Source organism: Odontesthes bonariensis, chromosome 10 (genome assembly GCF_027942865.1).
Source record: "Odontesthes bonariensis isolate fOdoBon6 chromosome 10, fOdoBon6.hap1, whole genome shotgun sequence".
Classification (NCBI taxonomy): Eukaryota; Metazoa; Chordata; class Actinopteri; order Atheriniformes; family Atherinopsidae; genus Odontesthes; species Odontesthes bonariensis.
The window spans coordinates 6,356,261-6,376,638 of NC_134515.1; the positions used below are offsets into that span (position 1 = coordinate 6,356,261).

Below are 20,378 nucleotides of genomic sequence, written 5' to 3' on the forward strand. Positions count from 1 at the left end.
TGGACCTTATTTTTGGCATAAAATACATTCATGTACTTTACCGATAACAGTTTGGTGAAAGCCGGCGTATTTCGGACGATATTTAGATATACGCGGATCTAAAAAAAACAAGGCAAGGCCGTTTCTCTCCCTTAAGTCAATCACAATAGAATTGTGTTAAATGAGACAGACTTGCAACTGAAATAAGACCAAAAAGCAACTGTTGATTTTCATAGAACTTTAATCGTTTCATTCAAGACCATTAACAAAAGTACATGGGAACCTCTGTATGTGGTTCAACTGAAACCCGGTGATCTCCAAAGAAAGAAATTTTGACTGTAACTTAATGTGCAGAGGCACAACAGCTCACCCATCTCATTTCCAGAGCTCAAAACCTGACAACCTGGTTCATAATGGTTTTATTTTTTATTTTTTTTCCTAAATGGATTTTCTAGTAGTTTCCCCTTCTTTAAATTAAATTTGTTTCATTATATTTGAAGTTTGAACTTTCACTGAGGAAAAAAAAAAAAAGGAAGAAAAAAAAAAAAAAGCACACATTACATACAGTATAGTTCAACCCACAGGTTTGGGATGCATATCAGTATTATTTTACTAGGAAAAAAAAAAAAAAAGAAAGAAAGAAAAACCCACCCTAACATTGTTCTGAATATTTTGGTGGTTGGGAACAGAGGATGCATCTAATTTTTATTAGGTTTTTTGTTTCTTTAATTTTTTTTTTTATTATCATTTCATTTTGCTCGTGGTTTTTTTTTTTAGGCACCTTATTCTTACTTATTCAATATTAGCAGATTGAGTTTAAAAAAAATAAAATAAAAGCAAAAGTATGTGCGAGAAAAAAAAAAAAAAAAAAAAGGAAAAAAAAATTGTATAAAAGAAACGCAGTTAGAAGATGCCATAAGGAATTCTGCACCTGGGAAAAATTGCTTAAGTGAAGCGTATGAATACCGAAAGGTATCTCATGGCTCTAGACTGGTAAAAGTAAATCCCATTAGAGTAAACTACTTTGACATTCACATACATCACAAACGCACACCATGCTTTCACTTCAGTTCTTCAGTAAAGCATTTTAAAACTGCTCAAAAAAACCGAGCAGAGAAGAATCCTCAAGTTAAGCTTGCACATATGAGAAATATGATCCTCCTTATGGAGGGAACTTTGCTCTATGCATTTTGTAGGAAAGCATACAGTAGTGGAAACTTGATAATGAAATAGTTTCGAGTTTCCATGAGTAGAGGAGCGTGAGGAACAAAAAATGGAGCATATGTTTATAGACATGCCAACAACCGCACACATCCGACCAGTCAAACTAATGGACAGATTACAGGTGCAGAATTCCAGACAAAGCAGATTCAAAAGATCAGGACATGAACAGCCACACAGTCGTCACTCTGATTTAGAGGGACAAGGCCCTCAGAAACAAATACTTTCATTACACACTAATCACCTCTAGGATACACCACACACACTCTCGAGAGCCCAAGTACACTGCAGAGTGGAACTATGAAGTACATCATACATGGGAGGCAGGGAGCAGTGGAATGAGAAAAGTTCCCTTGCAGGTATCAACAGGGGCAAACATTACACACGCTAATGGCTGCATGTGTGTGTATGATCTGTGGATGAGTTGGGTGTACAAGCATGTGTCAAATCAATTTCCCTTATCCCCTGCTGTTGCCCTTAGGGACAGCATCCTACCAACACCATATAGGGCGGGCTACATATTGCTCAGTCGATGACACCAGGCTGGCGAGTCTTGCGCTCCACGCTGAAGCCCTGCACAAGAGAGGAGAAGCACATGGTTACGGCTTCTTCCTTGAGCCCTTGTGAATGGATTGAAAACTATTAGAATTTGTTCTGAAGTAGGTTTTGTAACTCAACTTTCTACTAACTCTTTTGGTAGGCAAAGCTAAAGTTAAACTGTGTTTAACTGCAGGCACAGCAACTAATTTATCACAGTACAGAGGAAACCGCTTATAGTGATCACGTTGGTCCAGAGCCAATTTGAACACTATAAGCGGTTGATTACTAAAACCGAATTTATATTATTTTATTTTTTTTGCTATTTTATTTTTTACTCCCTTGATTCCTTTCTGGACGTCTGCTTCTGCCTCGCTAGCTAACGTAACGAGCTGACACCGGGCAGCAAGCCGAGATGCTGCGGCGAAGCTTGGCATTCCTCAGGCTACCTTGCCAAGCTTCGCCGCAGCATCTCGTTGGCTCGTTTTTGGTAATTTGTCATGAGCCTCGAGGAGACTACGTTTTTCATTCAGAGAAAATGACTTCCTTTTTCCAGCCATGATTCGCGCGCTTGCTGCCCGGTGTCAACTCGTTACGTTAGCTAGCGAGGCAGAAGCAGACGTCCAGAAAGGAATCAAGGGAGTAAAACATAAAATAGCTACACGTAGTTTTAAAATTATTTTTGCACAGGTTTAAATTCATAAAATAGCCAAAAATAAACATAAGCGGATTTCTTGATTACTATAAACAAATTATTTAAACAGCATTTGTAGGGATGATCCGATCGATCGGCCGCCGATCGTGATCGGCCAATATGGACCCTAAACAGGATGATCGGTGGGCTCTGGAAGTGCCGATCAGAAAAGCCGATTGCATATTTATAAAAAAAAAAAAAAAAGTTTTTTTTTGTTTTTTTCCCCCCCGAGGCTGTTTTTCTCCGCGTGACTTTATATGAAATTATCAATGAGATATGACATGAATTAAACGGTTTTCTTTCCCGCGTGTGACGTAACTTACCGGCGACTGTTTTATGAAAAACAAGCGCGAGGAAAACAAACCCCAACCGTCACTCAGCTCACCGTCAGTGAAACGTTTCAACGCCTGGAGCCGTAGGGACAGTAAAAGGTGGAGGGATATAACAAAAACGCTTATGGAATTCATTGGATTTGACGAACAGCCTCTGTCTGTGGTGGAGGACACAGGGTTCCGACGGTTGTTATCGTGCCTGGAGGAGCCACGCTATGCCCCCCCCCCCCCCCGGACGTAAATATCCAACGGATGTATGTCTCCCTCAGCTGTACGAGACAGTATACACACACGTCAACACACTTTTGAGAGACAATGTCACATCAATCAGTTTTACAACTGATATTTGGAGTTCGAGTGCATGTCACATGTCGATGTTAAGTTTAACAGCGCATTTCATCGACCCGAACTCCCAGCGACACAACCTCGTACTGCACTGCCAAGAATTCACACACAGCCGACGCTTTAGCAGGAGCCTTCGGACGCATGTAATACATTTCAGTTGCTTATTCTTACTTGCTTATTCCCTCATAGTTAAGGTCTAGTTGTTGGTTTGTGCCAATGTTTTTTAAAAATGTTAAGGTTATTTAAAAACTGCTTATTCTTATATATCGTTATGAGGGAATAAGAAAGTAAGAATGAGCAACCGAATTCATTTTGGTTGCTTATTCCATCAGTTAAGGTTTAGTTGTTGGTTTTTTATGTATCTATTGCTCTTGAAAGGGCATGTAATGTTTACATGAATAAAAAGCTGATGGTGGTACATAAATGTCTTTATCATTTATTTTAGTACAAATATGTTTTTTTTAACACTTTAAGTGGTGCACAAGGCTAGATTTTAAATACACAACATTGAGGATTTTTATTATTCGCCCATCGATTTTGTGATCGGTATCGGCAGATTTAGGATTCCTGTGATCGGTGCCCAAAAATGCTGATCGGCGCATCCCTAAGCATTTGTATAGAAATGATTCCGTCCCAAGCCTTTTGATCCATATAAGCGGTTGATTACTATATCCGTGACCACTATAAGCGGTTTCCACTGTACAAAGATTTGAGGCAATAATAAAGACGAACCTGTACCTTTGAGTTGTCAGGACCACGGGGCTGTCTTACAATGACCAGACGAGGAGCACTGGCATCGTCAAGAGTGATGCTCTTCAGTCGGTTCACCAGGCGGTCGGGACGTGGCGTCGCCACTGGTTTAGGCCCCTCGCTGTTACATAGGGCATAAAAATAAGCACATCCAATCAAAATTCAGAACTGGACTTATTTATGTTCTACATCCCTTCATGGTCCTGGGACTGGTGTCTTGGATCTTACCTGACTCTGCGTACATTGCAAGCACTACATTTTCCTGTGCGTTGATTGAGGACAACAGAGAATTCCACCTCATCCCCAGTCTGGAGCTCCAGGCCGTCTTGCACTTCTTTTACATGGAAGAACAGCTTCTTGCTATCACCCACTTCATAGGTGATGAAACCAAACTGGAAGCAACAAAAAAATAAAACAATACCTTCAGGATTCAAATTCATGCAGTCCCTCACTGCATCGTTAGCTGCACTTTAATGAGATATACATGATAAAACTGATGATGAATTAGCATTACCTGGTCTTTGACACACTCCACCATGGCTCTACGTTGAGGGACCACATTACAGGCCATCTTCTGGCTGGTTTGGGTAACTGTGCAAACTTGGAACTTTACGAGTTCTCCTTTTTGCAGACAGTCTGACTTGTTTGCCATTCCCATGATTCCAAAGGGGTAAGTCTGCCCTTTTCCTCCACCTGGGGAAAACAATAACTTTACTTTCCGCAAAATTTAGCAGCTCGAGTTGACAAGTCCAACTGTTAACGCAACACTAACCTTCCTCTACGACTTCGATAAGCCCCTGGTATTCCGTCTGCGAGGGATCCACACTGCGAATGGGACGGATGACTTTCCCCGTCATCACTGAAGCACCAATATCGTCACCTGCACCGTTTACTACAAGCAGAAGACGGTTTATTTATTTTTATATGTATTCAAACCAGTGGCGGCTGCTGACTTTTAAAACAGGGGAAGCCCATATTACGCCATTGTGACAAAACTACTGGCTAACACGACAAACAAATGCACAACAGGAATATGATTGACAAAACTTCTAAACAACAAGGATGTGTTTCTTATTTACAGTGTAATATTTACAAAAGTGTATGTGTGTAAGGATGGAAATGAGTGAAACTCCGACAGCACTTTCACAGACAACCAGTCTCTTTCGTATCCGCTTTGGGACTCAGTGTTTCCCATACATTGAGGAAACTATGGCGGCCCGCCATAGTTTCCTTTTGGCCGCCATAGTTTCCGAATCCCAATCGTTTGAAACACAGCGATTTTTTTTTTTTTTTTGAAACACAGCGATTTCCTCGAAAACCAACCAATATGACTCCACACCAGGTGAATTAGTAATTAAACATGTCCTAAAGTGTGCAATGTCAGAGTTTTGAAGTTTAGTGGCAAAAAAGGTTTATGTGTTATTAGTCGCTGTCGGGGCGATTGACACACGTTATAGATCAGTGGGTGCGCGTGCATAAAGGTCAGCTGTAATCATCGTGATTTCGTTGACAAACATATTTTTTTGACTTATTTATATTCTGAGAAATAATGTGAAATTTGAGCAATGACGAGTACACTAGTATGTTGTCCGGTATGTTGCTTAAAAAAAATAGTAAGCTCAATAGTTTCTGTTTAAAATAAGGTGTTTCATCCGTCCCGACTAGGCGGAGCGGGGTGAAGTTGGTTTTATATTCGACATTCGCCTATTTTCCAGCTTTGTAATTGTAATAGCGTCACGAAAACCGCACCAATTAGCCTCAGGATGGTATTAATATTTACAGAAAACTAAGACTAACATACCACAGGCTTTATCAACTCACCAAAGTAAGCCTGAAAGATCAGAGTAACCGCACCGAATATATTTCTAAGTGAACCACTTCTGATGGGTTTGTGAACTCACTATAAAGCTTTCACAGTCTTTTAGTTTCCAGAAAAATCATTTTAGGTAGAACATTTACTCAGTGTGCATAGTTAATTCCATTTTAGACTTTTATTTTGTAATAGCTCTCTTATTTTTAAAGATATCAACACCAAACCACTTCTGATGTGTTCCTGAACTCATTGTGTACTTCCCACACCCTTTGTTATCAAGGAAAACCTTTTCAAGTTTCTCAAAAAGGCATAAGTCCTCACTGTATATGATCCATTCATATTTTTCATGAAGTTTAGTTTTAACCTGTAAATATTTTCTATTACAATTGTTATCATTGGGTTTTAATGACAAGATGAGGTTTCCTCATAAGCCCACAAGGGTTTCTGACATCTCCAGCACACATTCCTTTTTTTTAATTTGTTGTGTTTTATTGTGTATTTTTTTGTTATATTTGAATGAATGTGTGCAAATCAATCAATTAAAATAAAATCTGCAGTCGCACCAATTTACGCCGCACAAATTCACGCCGCGTGAATTTACCCCCCCACCCCCCATAGTTTCCAAAAATTCTGTGGCAAACACTGGGACTGAAGTTCCAGCGTGCTTCTCCCCGCTTAAAAATTCGACTGCCACAAGATCTCTCATGATGGACAAACACTAACTCCAATCATCACGACACAGCCCCTCATATTGACACGCCCACGTCTAATCTACCCCCAGAGATGCCGAGCAGCCTCGGAAGTGATGAGTTTTTGTGGATTTAGCCAATGATGACCTAGAATTGTGGGAGAAAAAAAAAAAAAAAAAAAAAAAAAAAAAAACTTGACTCTCCCGCCCCCTCCTGAAGCCGGGCAGCCCTCGGCTCAGAAGCCTGGCTGTTAGTGGCGGCTTCATAACATGATTTCCTCAGTGAACGGCAACGATTTCAGAACAAATCACTTCATTAAGCTACAGGACAACATGTTGTCGTTATGAAAGTAAATGCAGTATTGGGCATATCTTGTGTTTTGTGAATAACTGTTTTATCGTCAATTTAACATTGAAGATGTAGCAATTTCGCCAGAGAATGGGAGAGGCTGCCCGGCTTCCCGTGTTGTCTCTGAACAGCCGCGGCTGATTCAAACCTACACCATGTCAAAGTAAATTAAAAAGGAATTAACCCTCTCATACCTGCAGCAACCTTGGTAACTTTTTCAGCGCTGACTTTGTTTCCTTTCCCCTTGGAGAGACTGTACTCCACTGTGTCACCCAGATCCAAGTTATCCAAGTCTCCACACATTTCACTGAGGAGACAAGAAAAAAAAAAGGAATACAAATATGAATCAACAGTTCTTTGCACGTCCAATAAAGCCATCTTTGAACATAAACCTCTACCTGTAATGAAAGAAAATTTCCTGGTCATGGTTTGCCGTCTCAATGAAGCCAAAGTTATCTTTCAGAGCGGCGACAAATCCATGCAGTCTCTTGGTGTTGGAGGCATTACGGTTGAGGAGCCTGATGGAGACTGCACTCTGTTGACCAGTTCGCTTCACTTCATTGATTGAGAACTCCACCTAGAGGACAAAAATTTAAAGATCATACCAGCGAAACAAACTACAGTACGTCAAACAGGCAAAAATCAGAGCAACAAAGAAGCAGAGTTTCCAACAATAAAGAATATATAGTTATAAATATAATAATAATAAATGTCCTTTTCGGAGGGAACTTCCATTTTGTATCGTCTTTATCTAATCTCAAGCAAAATTATTTGATTAGATACCTTGTCTCCAACCAGAGGGTGACTTCCTCCCTCCAGATCCTTGGCATGGTATGGCACAGTGAGCTTCACTCCACAGTCTTCATATGCAATCACTCCTTCCTCGGCTTCCTAAAGAGGGGTCAACAGATCAAACTTATTACTTGTCCACATACAAGCAGCGTTTGATCAAGTCCACTCCAGGAAAGGCCAAATGTCTCAATGAAACAACCGTTTCTCGCAAAGCAAGTTTTAGAGTGCGCCACCTCAAATGACCTAGTGCTAAACTAACAAAGATTATTCCAGAGAATGTTATGCATTAGAGGATAGCAAATATTCTACACAAGCATGGGCAGCACATGTATAAACAAGTGTGCAAAGTGTATTATTCTGTAGTAGCGTAAGTGGTTAGCTCCGAGTTACAGCCTACAAGGTGGGGCTGCAGAACTAGCTTTGAACTACAGTGAGCAGTAATTGGTTGAACCAATCACAGCATGCAATCTTCTGGCATTTTCACATGAGGAATTTCATTCCAACTGTAAGAGTGCGAGAGTTAATAATGGCCAGGTTAACAGATCACAGAAAATGGACAGACTATTTTTTTTTTCTTATCTTAATCTTTAGTCGAGTCGTTGCTGCCACTTTTATTCCTTTAAATTGTTCTGAATGTCAAACTGCAGAGACGTTCTCTTAAAAAACAGGTCCACTGTGCAATTATGACAAGAAAAAAAGCTGGAAAAATAACCCCATAACCTTCTAGATGTTACATCACGATAGCCATCGTTTTATTTTAATTGTGCGGCCCTGCTACTTAATGAGTGGGTGATAGAATTGATTAAATACGTTCAAAGGTTAATTGGTGATCAAACACCATGCTTTAAACTCAAGTAAATCAGTGGGCCAAGGGCCTGTAAAAACCAACCTTTTCTACAACTTTACCCTTGAAAAATAATAGAAACAGAAATTTATTAAACAGCAAGGTTTGTAAATGTCACTTAAAATACTGAATACCTACACCGGACTATCAGTCAGTTCTTGACGTCTAGACAGGACATATGTCGTCAAAGTGAAGCATTTCTTATTCTGAAAGGTTAGTCCATCATAAGGCGTATTGGACACTACGTTTTTCTAGGAAATTAGTGTCTTCATTCGAGAGACAGCCATGAGGCTTCATGCAAGTCTCAGTCCTACCTTGTCTTTTTTCTAACCGACAAGAAGCATGAGCAGGAGGTGGTCATTGAGGGAGAAAACAAAGACCAACATTAGAACTAAAGCAGAAACTGGAAAGCGGGTAGATAAAGAGGGCTGATGAGAATTAAAAAAAAAAAAAAAAATGTTTTTTTCCTTTTAACAAAAAATAAATTCATAATAAAAAATAAAATTAAAAAAAATGGAGGGGCAGATTTAAGTGAAATATTTAGCACATTTGTGCAATATTTGTACCTTCTCCTTGCCCTTGGTGGGACTTGCATTCTTATTGGTGGCTGCAACAATTTCCTTCTCCACCACGCCTATAAAGCGCTGCTCAGACTGAGTGTGGAAGGACACAGTTCCTTTGGGGAGTTTCTTAATTCGCACTGCATGGTTTCTCTGAGCTGACAGCATATCCTGGAAAAGAACAGGACATTTACTTTACATTTCTTACTTTAACGACAAATAATCAGTGTACTTGCTCAAATGATAACAGATAATACATACTTTTGTGAAAAGCTTATTAACAGGACCTACAGGCACAACAGTGAACTCTACTTCATCTGAGATATGAAGTTGGCTCTCCTCCAGAACCTCACTGAAGTGAAAGAACATCCTGGCATCCCGGTCCACACACTTGATGAACCCAAAGCCATCACGTATAGCCGCAATCACCCCCTACACGAAGATTTGGTGACAAAAATAGTTAGCCGAGTTTAGTAATTGTATTCTTTCCAATAGGTTTTTCTTTTTCAGTTTTAGATTAGTCAAATTGCTTAAAATACTTTTTTTTTTGGGCAATCCTAACCATTTCACGTGTTTCCTTGGTTAAGTCAAAGGTATCTGGGAGAATATCAATGTTGGTAGCCCTCTCTAGCTTGTCTCTGCGATCAGTGGAGATGTTAAATTGAATGTGATCTCCCTCCAAAAGGGTCACTTTAGACTTTGTGTCCTTCTCTCCAAAAGGCAGTTCCTTGTCTGTGAAACCAATCCTTGAACTGATGCGACCAGGAAGAGGGTCATTCTGTAGGAAGGAAAGATTTGTAAATGGTTAAAAGTTACAGTGTAGTCTCATCTAACAGATCAGTTCTGTGCCAGCTTTTATAGTCACGGTCTTTTCTTTTCTTTATTTTGAATTGACTTTTGTCAGGTTACTCTACAAACCTGATTTTTGGTGGGGACCTTGGGTATGACTTTGACAACAGTGCCTTCAAACTGCTCAATGCTGATGTCTTCAAATATAACTGTCCCTTGGGGGAGCAGCCTCACATCTGTAGCCACTTCCTTACCCTATAGAACGTTACAAAGAAAAAAAAACAAAAAAACATTTAAGCCTGTAATTTAAGAGTATGAGCTATAAGAGATAGTTAATAGTGGATCTATCCAAAGTTCAAATGATTATAAAGAGTTAAGACACATGGCACTTACATTTCTGTCTTTGATGGTGAACTCGACATCATCTCCAGCCTGAAGAGCTTCCAGATCGCCCTTGAATTCACTGTAGTGGAAAAAGATCTCCTTCACAACATCTGCCCTTTCAATAAAGCCAAAGGCCTCCTGACAGAAAACACAAGTTTGAACATTATGAGCCGACGCAGATCCACATCCTCTCTAAATAGGTTCATGGGTTAGCACCTCTCTAAAAGCAGTTCTTTTAGAAATTCTGTTTGGGTCATAGGGAAAGAGTGAAGCTACTTTTAACCATTTTAGATATCTCACTATAAAAAAAAAAACTAAATGTCTCAAAGAAAGATTTTTTATTCCCTCTTTTTGCTTCATAAAAACTAAATGTTTAAAGAAATCCGTGACACTTACTTTTGTAGCGCACACCACACCCTGGCACCTCGACTGCTTTTTCTTCACAAGCTGAATATTGCGAGCACTGACAGCACCAGTACTGAAATACAAGCAAACAATGAATAAACATCGCACGATTGATTTTGCGAGCTGTCGTGTTAATGCCACGGTGGGAAGACTTACTGCTTGTTGGTGTCCATAAAAAAACTGACTTTATCACCAGTCTCCAGATGGATGTTACCCTCAACATCTTCAGAGGTATAAGTAAGATAAAACACTTCCTGCGAAAAGTAACAACAGCAACCATCACGGTTAAATGGGATCGGGACAAACTTATAAAAATAAACTATTTCACATGCAAGACCATCAACAAAGTATGAAAGTGCACACAATTAAAAGGTTAGCCACCAGTGAGCTTATGAGGCTGAACATTTGAACAGTTTCCTTCAGCCCATCTCACATACTGTGAGTCTTAGCAGCATGATTGATTATCACTTAGTTTATTCTGCAGGAGCAGATGTGAATAGATATGATGAAAGATGAAAAGATGAAATTCTAGTTACATTTATTTTACACATGCTGGAAATCATGCCTCTCATCTTACCCCATTTCTTTCATAGCACACACTGCCACTGGGCACCTGGCCAGGAGCAGCCTTTCCATCCAGGTGCAGTGGGATAGATGAAACCACCTGCAATGAAGGGGAAAATAACAGGGGGAGGCCATTAACACACTGCTTTACCCATCTTAGCTAAATATTCCATATATACACACAAACACAACAAATATAATCGTTTCTGGACATGTAACGGACAAAATGGCTGAATTTCAAATGGTGCAGTAACTTAAACGATTTTTATGTCGTTAAGAAACGTTAAAACAAAAAAACAATTCTTTTAACAGGTGTTTTTCATGTTGATGGCCTGAATCAACAAGGTCATGAGTGAATAAATAAAAGAGTGTGTAAGCAACACATGGATTCATGTTGAGTCCTGCATTTAAAATCAGAATTCTGTGCATCCACACCAACATAGGCCAATGACTACAAAAGTCTTGCAAACACACCTTTGCCTAAATCTGCAAATCTAAGATGAAAGATGCACTTATCAGGATCACTGGCTCCTTACATAAGGGTATCACAACTACTCAAAAAAAAAATTATTTTTGGTTTCACGAGATTCAGCAAAAAGCACAAACACACTGAAATTACGCTAAATCTCGACCAAATTTGTTCAAACATACATCACTTCCAGCAAACATGCACACCAGCAACATTAAAGCCAAAGTGGACTTCAAGTGCAATGTGAATCTTTAAAAGAAATTTAGATGCAGAAGCGGAGGGGAAACAAGTTTTCACTTCCTGAGAAAAAAACATTCCCTTTCAAAATAAGGGAGGGGGCACACGAGTAAAACTGACAGACAAGGACATAACCAAAAATAAAACGTGTTCCTTAACTGGATGAATATAACCATGCAGCACAGTAAAGGGATAGGCGTGCAGGTCTGGCCCCACCTGGCCCGAGATGCGCTCCTCTGGCAGCACTTCTGGCTTTATCTTAAGCAGCTTCACTGCTATGGGCTTGCCAGTGCGCCTGTCAGAGGATACCTCAAACTCTACATCATCTAATGGGAGAAAGAAGAAGACACAATTTTAGAGCCCTTCAAACTGACACGTGGGCAACTTTAGTTTGAACAGAGATGCTTCAACCTTACCAGAATAATTTACAAACAAGTCTATGGTCTCGTACCTCCTATTTTAAGTTCCTGCAAGTTGCCATTGTACTGGGAGCAGTGGAAGAAGAGGCGGGCCTGACGTTCGGAGCACTGGATGAACCCATAGGATGTCAAGAGTTTCTCCACCACACCAGTCTCTCTAATGCCAGGTCCTGTGCCATTGGCATATGCAGTGTGTCCATTGTTATGAAGCATGCCTGGGTCAAAACTCATCTGGAAAGGAAGAGAATGTGTTAAAATGTGTCCAGTAGTGGCTCAATATAAAGCAGACAAAAAAGAAAGGGGGGGGTTTAATGCAGTGTTTGATGTCAACCCAAAACAAATAAAACTCACAAACATGCAATTGTCACACACTTTCGAGGGAAGTTGTGAGGCTAAGACATTGAAACATAAGAAAAATAATTAAAAAAAAAGAAAAACAAACCGGTTAATCTGAGCCTTCTGAGCCACCAGGTAGTTTGATTACAATTAAGCCTATGACAAAACAAATTCTGCAACATAGTGATGCTTCCTCATGCAAGGAAAGCTACAATCCACTCGATTTGTTGAGAAATCTTTGTCCCAGAGTTCCATGCAGTTCTGGTTGGACTGTTCAAACCGTTTACTTCCCTCAACACATTAACAAAACAGGGATTATGCAGATTGATTAATTCACTTATTTGCCTTCTTGGGCATAAATAGAAATCCCTCAACATTCTCATGAACACCATGATTAAACTTGTTGTTTCCACAAATCTACAAACCATGCTGTTAGCAAGGGTCTCATTACACAACAGCAGCTAACAGAGCTGCTTAGTCAGTATGGGCGCCACACAGCATTTACTCTTACAGATCTCTGGTACAAGGGAGTCCGCTTGTGTTTTTTACTTCCGGGATGGGGACGGCAAGAGACAGAGGAGGAACGGGGAATAGGCATGGGACCAGTAGAGGTATGTGGGGAGTGGCCAGTGTTGCGAGCCACTGGGGGTTCAGAGGAGCCCCTTTCCATTTCTGACACAGTGGTTAGGACTGGGATATGCTGGTGGGAAAAGGCGACACTTTCAATTAAATGGCACAACTTGTGGAGTTGGTTTTGAGCACAGTTGTCCAATTAATGTTGATCTAATTTTCATACAGTTTGTCCATGCACCTCTTTGAGGCCCCTCTATATATCAATTCCACAATACACCAGAAAAAAACATGATGTTGGGTACAAAGACTTCCCAAATGCAATTTCATTATATTCAGTCGTCTCCATTAAAATTGAAACCATGTGCAGAAATATCAGGGCAGAAAAGCCACTCGCTTTTGGCCCCTCAACCAAAACAGTCTCTCATTAAAAAGGCGTAATCTATAACACTACTGCAGTTTTGAAAATACCAGTGCATGTAAAAGGGAATTCTCTACAGAGAAAGCAAAGTAGAAACTGAAAAGGTCTTCTTGGCACAGCCAGTTAAGGTGAAGTGATTTAAGCGCAGTGTTGCCAATGTTACTCAAGTAAAATACAACTACTGAAGATGGAGAACTGGGAGATGCAGATGACAGGTCAAACAGCAGTGCATCTACAGTGGACAGAGCTGGTGATGGATTATGGGTTATGAGGGGGATCCCAGAGCAGCCTCTTCTGTTACACCCTGTGTAGCACTATCTTAATAAGCTACTCTTGACAAGAGATGGAACAAAAAAAAACTGAACAAAAAAAAAGAAAAAGGGTCTCCTACCATCAAAAAGCAAGCCTGCCTGAACATTTGATTGGATTTCAGTTGCCAGCGTGGCAATAATTCTGAAACATGTAAAAACATGTTGGTCAAAGCGATAATGAATGGCTTTAGTTTAGTGCCGATGGGCGGGTTTTGCAAAATGTGTATCAATCTTTTTTCAAAGAATATTTAATTTTGCTTGCATATGCGTCACCTGATACAAGTGAAAGTAAAGATGAACAGCGTGTGCGCAAACATGATTTACCCGTCATGACCCAACTAAAGCTTCTTTTTTTTTTCCTGGGAAATTAATAAATACATAAACGATGGCAAGAAGTAAAATGAAAGGTTTCTCAATGAATTGTGGGAATGAAAAGAAAAAGACAAAAAAAATAAATAAAAGAAAGACAAAATCTCAACAGTTTAGCCGCCAGAACACCCCTCACCCTGCATTAATACAGCTGAGTAGAGGCTTGTCTCGGGAGCCCGAAGAAGGATGAAAGAGATTAGGCCATTCACAGCAAAGATGCAGGGCAAGGTGGGTGGATGGGTGCTCGATGGGGTGGGGCACGAAGAAAAGAGGTGGGAAGGTGAAACTTACGGATCGGCCATATGGCGACAGGCTGAGTCCGACAGGGGAGGTGCTGCTCAGGTCAGCACTAACAAACGCGGTGGGTGGCGACGCAGGCAAGGTAAATTCAACAAAGCCTTTCCAGGGGCTGCCCATATTTTCCCATAAACTTGGACCAAACTTGCTTGAGCACTTGAATACTTGTTTGAATTTTTTGCTTGACTGTTTAGAACAATTATGTAACCACCCAATGATACACCGCTGGATGTCTGCAAGGGTGAAGAGAGGAACAAACATAATGGGTGAGGAAGATAGGTCAGCCAGTGAGCCAAGTGTCACAAACAAAGGAAAATAGCCGTTTGGGCCTTTATCCCCAGGGATGGTTAACAAGGCAAAAAATTAGGGAGGATATGACTTAAAAAACGACAGAATAGGAAGAGGGTGCGGGTCGAGTGTGGAAAAGCAATTAAATAATTCTTCCACTGAACTGAAATTTCCAGTTTGACTGCATCGAGAAGGTGGTGATTGTTCAGTCCAGCTCGTTTGTACAAAGTTTTAGAAAGAGCTGTCTTTAAGAAATAGAGGTCACTGAGATGACAGAATCTAAAGTTCACCACAGTATCAAACAACGGGTGTGTAAATCATGTACAAACAGCAGTTAATTTCTAACCAAACACTGTAATAACCGCTTTCACTGGTGTCCCTTTTTCTGCTTCGTAGGTGTACTAATCTGTGAAATCAGCTGTTAAAAACCCAAGGATGCTGCCTTTTTAAAAGCCGAGAAAACAAAAACAAATTTTTGAGGCCGGGTCAAAAGGCATTACCAAACAAAATAAATAAAAGGAAAAAAAAACAAAAACATCTGCATTGCTGTGACGGGTCGTTGCAGCTTGCATAACTGAATCAGAACCAGGTGTCACAATGTTTTAAACCAGCTTTATAGGGTAATATGTAAAAAAATAAAAATAAAAAATTACTTAAAAAAAAATTTCAGAAGTCTAAAATTACAATATCAATTGAATTACAAATCTTAAACCTCCTACAGGGTAAAAAAAAAAAACAAAAAAAACAAAAAAAAAAAAAAAACACCACAACAATAAGACAGTAAAGATACAGTTGCTGTTAACATGACTAATTTTGTGTTATAAAAGGCCTACAACTAAGCCTTACCTTTAATGGTCGTCTTGAATGTTGCAATTGTCTGGATCTTGATGATTTAGCAGACTTCTTCACACGCACGCACACACACACAGTTTAACACACACACACACACTTCTTACAGGTTTCTGGCACAAGTTCTAGACGGTTGCATAAAGTAAAAAATGGGGAGAAATCTAGCGCACAAAAGGCAATTGCAGGTGCAATAACACCGCTTCGAAAAAAATTACAAAGAAAACAGAAGAAGGAGAAGAGGGAGGGATAGATGAGGGGGGACTATGGGGGGAAACTAGCAGACAGCAGCCCACTCCACACCTGGTGGTGAGTCGGCGGTGCAGCGAGGATGAGGAGGGCTAGGAGCAGCGTTGGGACGTGTGCTTTGTCAAAGCTGTTGAGTAGGCACAAACTTCTGGTTTCAGATCAGTTATCTTCTCAGAATATGCTTGGGCATAGGATTGCTTCTCTTCGGGATTTCAGTTGGGCCGATGTGCGTTTTCTTTGGTCGTTTCAGGATTTGGTTACTTCTTGTATTTTAAATCCTTGACGAGATCCTTTTCCCCCACGTGTTTTCAGCGTTGCAACTTTTTCTGGGAGGTTTATCTTCGGTTTCTTTGACGTGATCTGAACTTGAAGCAGTTGCGGATGGTACAAAAATTCTGTTGTTTCACTTCATACTGTGGGGAAAAGAGCAGATCTGGTTAGATAAAGAATTTCCATTTCTTCGACTTTACAATTACTTTTAGACTTGAAATAAACAAAACAAAAGCAAAAAAAAAAAAAAAAAAAGGCCCAAATACCCACAGTAGTCTGCAGTTAATCCTGAGAAATGCAATTACACCGATTACAAAGTAAGTTTTCTTTGGATGTCACTTGATAAGTGCACAGCACAGGTAGCTGACAAGTAGACAAGAGCTGGGTATAAAAAGGTCATTGTGCATACCCTTGGTTCAGGCTACAACTCTTAGACCAAGGCACTGTGTTTTGCAATGTAATTCTCAACTGTTTTGCACACAACTGCACACATGTTCAGAGGAGGCCAATCTAGCAACCAATCAGAGTAACGCTTGCTTGAAATTCTCCGAGTTTATTTAGAAACACCCCTTCATCAGTAGGTTAGAGTAGCATGTTGACCTAAATACTCTGCACTGTAAACAAGCTGGGTGAGCCCTCCTACGACACACGATACGCTGCTGTGGCTATGTCCCAATAACTGTCCTATATCCCAGAATGTTACAATACGAGGTTGTAAAAAGCCTCAAATGGGATTATATGTAACAGGGTGTGGGGCACATTTTAAATTACCTCCTTTGCATTTATAAACAAATGTAAAAAACAGAACAAACACCCTCTGTGTACATTTTCAAACCGGTTGAATGCTACTTAGACAGGAACTAAAGCCCTAAAGCAAGTGGTTGTACACAAGAAATTCGTTGAGTAAGTCTGTTAAGGGTTATGCACAATGAACTTTTTCAGTGGAAAACATGACCTTGGAGAGAATTGGCTGCCAACCCTTTTGTAAACTTTTGACAGGGCAAAGATAGAAACAGGTTACACCCACAAGACAAACAGCAGCCACTTTATAAATCAGCATGTAACCACAGTTTAGCCCGTTATTCATTCAAGAACAAAAAAAAAACTATTAATAGTATAAGCCATGAGTTTCGACAGAGCAGTCAATATATAACAAGGACCCCCGACTATAACACGTTGCGACCGTGGTCTCGGGCAGAAAGACAACTGCTGTGACATGGCTAATCATGTGACTTCCTGACAATCCGTTATCCTCAGCTGGAACAGCCAATATGGCCTGAGCCAACACGTTGCGGTATGCTACGCCATAGGAAACGTCACAACTAGGCTAACCAGTTCAAGTGGAAACACTCGACAAACTCAAACATATAGGTAGAAACAATCCAAAATGGCTTACATTCTGTTTTTTTTTGCTGCGTGTTGAGCACAATATCAAGACACTTTAGGATGATAAACCTCGCCGTCTTAATGACCTTGCGTGTACAAGCAAATACTGGTAGATTAGCATCTTGCTAACGGTGAAGCCGTAAACAGCCATCACTGCCTGGCGTATCCGACTCTTTAAAGATAAATAAATACACAACAAACTGAGCCAACGCTAAGGACGTCTAAAACAGAATTACATCAGGCATTTTTTTAAATGTTGCTACGACAGACATGTTGCCTAGGGTGTCAGATTCAATAGTTTGCTAGAAATAGTTGAGAAACCACGACATTCTTTCTTTAAGACATGGCGATACCGATTTCTATGTGGAAAAATTAACAATTTTGACGTTTGGAGGTTGATTTCAAATGTACACACTTGGTAAAAACTTAGTGGATGCTCGTTTCACACCGACTAACTCACAAGACACACGAATAACAACTTAATGCTAAAAGAAAAAAAAAACTATTCAGGGGAACAAGATTAACTTCACTTGACAATTATCCAACAGACTTCCTCAGCTGATTTAACACAAAACGCCGGGTTGGGACCAGACAAATTTCAAAGTGAGAGGAAGAGCAATGATGAGCATCAAAGTGTTTTTTTCGACTAATGTTCACTTGCCACTAAATACAACCAACATAATTTCAGAATTTATTCTCATAGAGCGACAACGTGTAACATTAATGGAGCTAATGGCACGAGGACTGGAAAACAAAGAAGCTCCGTACAAAGCTCGTGCTAATTTCTACTAAACTTCAACCTCTGTCTCCAACATGTAATTTAACGGTTTCACACAAGTACTATTTATTTGGAATACTGTGCATGTTCTATGAATATCACCATCAGTGTGAGCGTTTAAACTGTTTCTAAGGTAGTCGGGCCGTTTGCGATGCTAGTTGGCTAGCAGCAGCGGTTACCGTTAGCATGCTACAGTTAGCACGCTGCTTTACAGCTTGGCCCTTGTGTGATTTATGCTAAGGGGAAAAGACACGGCCGCCCCCACCCAGGCCCAAGTTCTGCGCAAGACTAAGCGCAAAATAACCCATTCCAATAAAAAAGATGAGTTAAAAAAAAAAGAAAACGCGTTGCCAAAACAGCATGAAAAAATATTTGTACAGTTTAACGAAATAGGAAAATTAATAAAAACTCACCCCAACAGCTTTCAGCACTGTCACCAGCGCCGCTAGAAGCAGCACGGCACATTACGTAGTGATTAGGGAGGTAGATCCCGCGATATTTCACAACGTGAAGTTCAACAAAGAGGCTCGGAAAGAGAGGCCACTGCAGCTGGATCAGTGGTCCCGCAACATGTCCCGCAATGATTATAGTAGATTCAGCATGCACTTGTTTGGCCTTTCATTTATGAGATTGTTACCTCATAAATTTTACTATATCATGTGTTTCCACTTGAACTTGTCAGCCCAATACATATAAATATCTTATTGGTAAGAAACTAAATATCAACATGCAATCAGACACACATAAAAGTTTAAAAAGGCACATAAAAACATGTTAAAATGCGTTAAAAGCCCATCAATACTCAAAACCTAGAAATCTATTCTATTTATCCTTATTCAAATGGAAAGTGTGGTGCTTAAGAATGTCTCATGTCCAAGAAGAAAAGTTCCCTCCCTAAAGTAGAGTTTCAATAAAGTTAAAAATTTTCTTTATTATTAATAGAATATATAATCAAATTAAATAAATGTATGATTCAAATATGGAACAACTTCTATTTATTTAAGGGAAAATATCCACTTGAAGCATTTAATTGTCACACTTATCCTATCCCTGCCTTTTTAGAAATTCAAATTAGAAGGTTTTTATGAATATAATTGTTAATCATCTATTGTATGGTGATGACTTAGTTGTCCTGTCTCCCTATAGTGCTGGTCTACAGCAACTGCTCAGAGCCTGCTCAGAGTATGGTGTAGAGTATGACATCAAATACAACTTAAAAAAGAGTGTTGTAATGATTGTCAGGACTAAGGAGGATAAAAAAAACTACACTTCCCTTCCTTTTATCTAAATGACAGTGAGCTGACAACTGTAACTAAAGCAAAATACCTGGGTCATATTCTCAGGAATGACTTATGTGATGATGATGATATTCAGCGTCAGTGTTGCAAGCTGTATGCTCAAGCGAATATGCTGGCACGAAAAGTTTATATGTGTGCGAAGGAGGTCAAAATATCTCTTTTTAAAACTTACTGTCCTCCACTATATACAGCTCATCTTTGGTGTAGTTACAGCAGAACTAAGATGAATAAGATCAAGGTGGCTTATAATGATGAACTTAGAATTTTGCTTAAGGCTCCAAGGTGGGAAAGTGCAAGTGCTCTCTTTGTCAATGCAAATGTACCCACATTTCAGGCTCTAATGAGGAGCCTTATGTATAAATTTATGTGTAGATTAAATCTATCAAGAAATGAATCATAAGGTGTTTGTCTAATATAAAGGAAAGTGACACCCAATACAATTCTGACATCTGGAAATGGGGGGGGGGTTGTATGTCTTTTAATGTCTTTTTAATGAACTGCATATTCTTATCTGGACCTTGAATCTGTGAAATAAATTTTATTTATTATTATTATAATTGACAAAGTAATAATTCAGGGCTGCACGCTGGGGTCTTTCTGTGTGGATTTCGCATGTCCTCTTTGTGTATGTGTGGGTTCTACTCTGAGCTTCCTCCCATCGTCCAACAACAACATGCATATTAGGTTGTTTTTTGCTGACTGAATTATCCCCAGGAGTGAGTGTGATTAAGCGGATTGGATTAGTATGCAAAATGGGTGGATGGGTTCCATAATTCACCCCCCAACAC

General features: G+C 39.8%; 1 protein-coding gene across 10 annotated transcripts; it reads right to left on the bottom strand.

The window, feature by feature from the left end:
- Positions 1-202: 202 nt before the first annotated feature.
- csde1 (cold shock domain containing E1, RNA-binding) lies at positions 203-18,784 on the bottom strand. 10 transcript variants are annotated; one of them, XM_075476049.1, is made up of 23 exons: positions 18,706-18,784; positions 15,610-16,271; positions 14,470-14,708; positions 13,019-13,207; positions 12,204-12,402; positions 11,969-12,078; positions 11,060-11,146; positions 10,639-10,736; positions 10,474-10,555; positions 10,087-10,215; positions 9,823-9,948; positions 9,467-9,682; positions 9,166-9,336; positions 8,911-9,075; positions 8,390-8,407; positions 7,492-7,599; positions 7,107-7,285; positions 6,903-7,015; positions 4,631-4,750; positions 4,373-4,551; positions 4,087-4,250; positions 3,841-3,979; positions 203-1,773 (listed from the first exon to the last, which is right to left on the bottom strand). In XM_075476049.1, the coding sequence occupies exons 3-23, from the start codon at positions 14,593-14,595 to the stop codon at positions 1,726-1,728; spliced, it is 2,766 nt and encodes a 921-aa protein (XP_075332164.1). In that variant the 5' UTR covers positions 14,596-14,708; positions 15,610-16,271; positions 18,706-18,784; the 3' UTR covers positions 203-1,725. The 10 variants fall into 10 exon arrangements, with proteins under 10 accessions (XP_075332164.1, XP_075332161.1, XP_075332159.1 ...); XM_075476046.1 differs by having other exon boundaries at positions 9,196-9,336; positions 11,912-12,078; XM_075476044.1 differs by having other exon boundaries at positions 3,847-3,979; positions 11,912-12,078.
- Between the last annotated feature and the right edge of the window lie 1,594 nt (positions 18,785-20,378).

What these genes read in the sequence shown, in the direction of transcription:
- csde1 (XM_075476043.1), bottom strand. Translation starts at nt 14,595, where the DNA reads ATGGGCAGCCCCTGGAAAGGCTTTGTTGAATTTACCTTGCCTGCGTCG. An exon ending in TGCATGGTTATATTCATCCA is followed by an intron (nt 11,147 to 11,911) that starts GTTAAGGAACAC and finishes CCTTCATTGCAG; the next exon opens with GTGGTTTCATCTATCCCACT. An exon ending in CCAAGGAAACACGTGAAATG is followed by an intron (nt 9,337 to 9,466) that starts GTTAGGATTGCC and finishes ATCTTCGTGTAG; the next exon opens with GGGGTGATTGCGGCTATACG.